General features: G+C 40.7%; 1 protein-coding gene across 3 annotated transcripts in view; it reads left to right on the forward strand.

Moving 5' to 3' along the window:
* The window catches only part of PRR5L (proline rich 5 like), a 42,468-nt gene extending 37,615 nt beyond the window's left edge, over window positions 1-4,853 (forward strand). For all 3 annotated transcript variants that reach the window (XM_072422138.1, XM_072422137.1, XM_072422139.1), the window contains one exon: window positions 2,556-4,853. In XM_072422138.1, the coding sequence (XP_072278239.1) occupies window positions 2,556-2,929 (374 nt within the window). In that variant the 3' untranslated portion in view covers window positions 2,930-4,853. The remainder of the gene's footprint in view (window positions 1-2,555) is intronic.
* The last annotated feature ends 429 nt before the right edge of the window (window positions 4,854-5,282 follow it).

The following is a 5,282-nucleotide window of genomic DNA, read 5'->3' on the forward strand; positions in this document are numbered from 1 at the left end:
TTTCCTATCAATGGATTTTTATCTTTCCTGATGGCACCTATATATTCCAAGATGACAATGTCAGAATTAATCTGGCTCAAATTGTTAAAGGGAGGTTCAAGGAGCATGAGACATCAACTTCACACATGGATTGTCCACCACAAAGTCCAGACCATCAGTCTGACTCTCCCATCGTCAATACAAGATCTTGGGGGAATATTAATGCAAATCGGGATGGAAATAAATAATGTGACATTGCATAGGCTTATTGAAACTATACCATGATGTGCATTGTAATCAAAGCTAAAGGCATTACATTAAAATATTAGAGTATGTGCCTATATGAATATTTAAACTCTTTCGTATAACTTCTTTAAAATTCTTCTTTTGAGCTAAGAATTTCTGACTTGGTTTAGTTTGGCTTAATGGTAATAATATTTGACTAAAGACTTCTTCCTTACAAGGTTTAGATTAACAATTATAGCCCAACATAAACATGAAGGACCTTAAACAGGGTTAATTAAGTGAACATAAATAACCCAACCTGCTGAATTCCCACCATGCGGATGCTGGGAAACAACAGGTGTCCTGCGGCTATGATAATCCCATTCTAAGTACATAGTTATGTGCGGCTTAAAGTGAACTGCACTCCATTCTACATGACCTGCTTAAAGAGGAACTGAAAGTTTTCAAAAAACCAATGCCATGAATTATGCAATAATGTGTATATTAAGCCGCACATTCACATCCCAGAAGAATTTGGGGTAAAGCCTAAATACATTTTGCCCATTTAACTAACAAATGCATATTGCTTACCCATTGTGAGAAACCATTAGGAAAAAAGCTTTGCTGCTTTGGGATGCCTGCAAGATTCCTGAAATGGGTGACAACACCCAGGGCTTAGCCAAGCAAAGCCAAGCTGGTTATTGTCCTATTAGATAAATCTCTTGCTGCCTAATCATTTTATTATTGACTCCCATAAGTATCTGCTCACCCTGCTATGGCTCCAGCATGCCCTCAGATTTCCTTGTTTGACCTAACTCCTAAAACAGATCCTATGTGTATTTTAATCATTAATACACCTGATTGCCTAGAGATTCACCTCCAACCCACATACATTCATCTTCGCCTTAATCACACCACATATGGTAATTGTATACACCCCATTGTAAAGGTTGTAAAGGTCAGACCGCCATGGTTTAAAAGTGCCCCGGTGAGCAGATGCTTTTATCTCTATTGGCTCCTTCCTGAAATTCATTTAATTGATGATGGATATAAGCCCCGATTCACGGCTCTTTCCAAAACTACTAGAGAAAGAAATACATTAAAATGAAAGATGAACTTCATCTTTCCATGCATCTCTGTTATTGTCTATGGCATATGGATTTCACATTGTAGAAGTTTGGAATATGGAAATCCTAATTCTGATTGGATGGAATTACAGCCCTTTATGTACTATTTGACCGCAATGACCTTTACTTTTTAAAAGTAGAATTCCATTTAGGGAAGGCTTCAGCAATCAAGTCTTTATTCTATCCAAAACTCAAAAAAAATTTAGATTTAATGATACTTTAAGCTGAACTCCAGGATAGGCTAATATTGTCTAAATATAAGAGACATGTATTCTTTTTTGAATATAGGTATGCTATGTGCATTTCTCCCAGATTCATGCAGTTTTCTTCCATAACAATACTGGAGCTTCCTGTATTATGACCGGTCTGTGCTACTCTTTCTCCATGTGCAGGGTGACGGGTCTTATATCTGCCCCTCCTGTAGATTTCTGCACGCAACCTTTGGTGGTTGGTCTTACTGTATCCCACCCAGTGGCTCAGCTCCCTGCACAGGCTATGTTCAACACACTGATGTGGACACTGCTACTGTTACAAGGAATCTGGGTTTGTTTAAAGGGATTTGTTGCGCACAAAGCAGACTTACATTTTACACTTTAAAATATATTAGAGGATATGTTTTGATCCCTGGAGGTCAGCTTTAAATGCAATGCACCTCCCTACAGCCAGGTTTGTGCAGGCCAGCCATCAATCCTTTGGCGCCAGGCTAGGGGAAGTGACATATGCACCCTGGTCTGTGGCAGGTGAAATAATACCCAACAAAAAAAGAAAACAAATGCAGTCACCACATCTAAAGACTGCATTTGAGCTGCAATATATTACATTTTGGTTTTTGGGTTTTATTTGTATTCCATATAGTATTAAACACAGTATAGCAACATGGCCCTCTACAGGCTAGAACTGATTCGACAGACCACAAAAAAGTTGCTTCCTTCTTTTACAAATTTATACAGCCTGTATCTATCTATCTATCGATGTATATATATATATATATATATTTATATAAAGGCAATTTACTTGGACCTGCAAGATGAGTGATGCTGGACCTTGGCAAAGACTTTCTTCGTGGGACAAAAATGTAATGGATGTAAGTATCGGAGCGAGAGACAATATTTTTTATTTTAGAGGCAGGGATCGAGTTTAGTATTGGGTTTGTTGGCTTGGTTCACTGTAAATATAATTATTTTAATAATTATTTCTCTCTGTTGACATTTTTATTTTCTTTAGAGCATCGCTTCCCCAAGTGTCACATAAGGTCGGAGTCCACACCCTATGGCTCACACGTTGGTGCCTCACTTTCCATCGAACGCTCTTTGTCCCCTCTGACAGAACAGGAAGGTGAGGCGTACCTGGAAAAATGTGGCAGTATTCGGAGGCACACAGTCGCCAACGCTCACACGGACATCCAACTCCTGGCTATGGCCTCCATCATGCACCCTCGATCGGAGGAGACGGAACTCTCGGACCAATGTCTTCTCCTTCCACCCAATTTCACCCAGCGCCAGTTCAGCAGTGAGCCAAATATTGCGGATAGTCCGACAGAACTGCTGAGTACGTCCCTACAAGATGACTCCGAACACAACTGTCCATCTCCTAGCTGACCCATGCCTCCCATCTAGATTATCAGGACACCAATCTCAGAAATAACACGAACTAAGCCATTTTGGATGGGGCTACAAACTGAATTTTATCAACTGGAATCTCATTCAATACCAATTCACAGTCTGATGCACTGAGCGGTGTAAAGTCGATATTGCACTGTTGAACTGTTCTCCATTGTAGATATAGTGGGTAAAGGATGGAGTCTCAGTTGGGTTTTCATATTCTTGAGTCTCCACAAAAGGGATTTACCCTCACTTTCTATGTTAGTGAGTCCTTTTACCTAGATGGAAATTGGGGTGAAAAATTTCTGAAGCTGTCAGAAGGGAGATCTTCCAATGGGGAAACCTGTTCTGAAGACCATGCTTACTGGCACAGAATTGGTGATGAAACCAAACTTTTACAATTGTCACCAGAACAGGACAAGATATTTCCCAATGGTGACACTGTGTGAACCCATTTCACTGGGACAAAGAGTTGTAATGATGTCGCAGAAACTAAAAAAGGGGTAGTCCTCCATTGGGGAGCAAAGGACAAATGTTTAACAGGATATATGACTTCTCTTCCCGTTGTATCTCAGGAAAATGAATGAAGTCTGACTAATAGTCAGTGGGACAGTGATTGCAATACAAAGCTGACAGGCTCTAACTTTTCCACTACAAAAGTTTTGGTTGTTGAACTTTATGTTAAAGTTTATGTCCAGTCCAAACATTTTTTAGTCTTTTCTACAGTGGGGTAGAGCTTTTCATGGAACCCATGACTCTAATAAAGCGACTTACTTAAACTTCCTGTTCTACAGCCTTCTTTGCCAGACAAAAAATATAGGGAGTTCTCCAACAGTAAAACAAGGAAAAAAATTATTTGTGAAAGACCACGAAGCATGGAGAGGGTGAGGGCAACATTGACATTATGCAGTATAATTGGCCACCAATGGGAGGGCAGTTGAGCATTCAACCCCTCATCCTGTACCATACTAGCACACATACCTTTAGTTAGGGCTACGCCCCATGGAAGGTGGCATGGGATCACCCCAGGGCTTGCAGTCAAAGTGTCTCCTGGTCTTCACCAGATCACCCTGCAAGTAGTGATGGGCCAGTAATGCCTAGTGACCTCTGGACTACTTTGCTCTGAGGAGAACACCAGGTCATGGCCCCCCACACTCGGACAGGCCCCCACTGGGTAGACAGGAAGCTTTGGTGTAGGGACAGCCAGATATCAGGTACCAGGTAAGCTGGAATCTTGATGAGAAGCTGTGGATTACCATGGTCAGGGCCAGGCAACAGATGGGAATTAAGGCAATCTAAAGGGCCCAGGGCAGGTGGCAAGCAAGAATCAAGGTCCAAATGGCCCAAGGTCAGGGCAGACAGAAGGCAAGAAGCAGGTTTGAGGTAAGGCCAAGGTCAGGTATACGGTACAGCTGGGTAAAGTCATGGGTAACACCTTGAAGATTCAGCAACCACAGCCAAGAGCTAAAGAGGCCTAAATAGGTCCAGCAGCCAATAGTAGGGCTTAATCAACCCCAGTGCTGGGGATGCTGAAATGAAACAAAGTAAATATGAATAACGGAAGGCTGGGACTGGTGAAGATTATAATAGAAGGAACTGTTAGCAGAGTGGTAACACCTTTTGATATTAAGGGACATAGCGTCTTCCCCATTTTTCATGTTCAAAAAAAATGTGGTTCTATTTTGGATCGGGGGGCTATGGTGGAGTTCCCTCTTAGGGAATGAGTATAGCGATACATAGGGGTACCCCCTCCCAATTCCACAAAAAGATATTTGTAAACAATTCCCCCACTCTAGCTGAAACTAAAACAAAAATATGGGCTATAAATACATTGGAAAAAGTTGTTTCTCAGTCGATTTGTCAGCAAACTGTATTTCCCTTAAACTGTCAGCAGACCTTCATAAATCACTGCTTAAAATACTTTGAGTGAGTGTTCTTTGAATCTGGATGAATGGTTTTTAAAATCCAATTCTGGTATTTATTCAGTAGGTAAAAAACACCAATGTTCACTTGCAAAACAACACTCAAAAACATTTGATGATTTTAGTGGAAGAATCAGCTCTCATTGATTTCAATAATGTTTAACTGGAACAATGGGTTCTTCAACTTTCATAGAAAATTCCCCTTACTTCAAAGAACATTTGGCAAACCCATTTCATACCAACCCCAGCCATGTTCACCTATCTCTAATTTTCACATAATGAAAACATTTGATTATGCTGCATTTTCCCAACACTCACGTTTCCATTTAATGCTATGTGAATTGGTTATAAATATACTCCAAAGTGTAAACACGTTGATATAGCAAACCAGAGAGCGACTGAGCTCAACCGGAAACTACTCACAGTTT

The sequence above is a fragment of the Pyxicephalus adspersus genome, chromosome 9 (genome assembly GCF_032062135.1).
Source record: "Pyxicephalus adspersus chromosome 9, UCB_Pads_2.0, whole genome shotgun sequence".
In the NCBI taxonomy this organism is placed as follows: domain Eukaryota; kingdom Metazoa; phylum Chordata; class Amphibia; order Anura; family Pyxicephalidae; genus Pyxicephalus; species Pyxicephalus adspersus.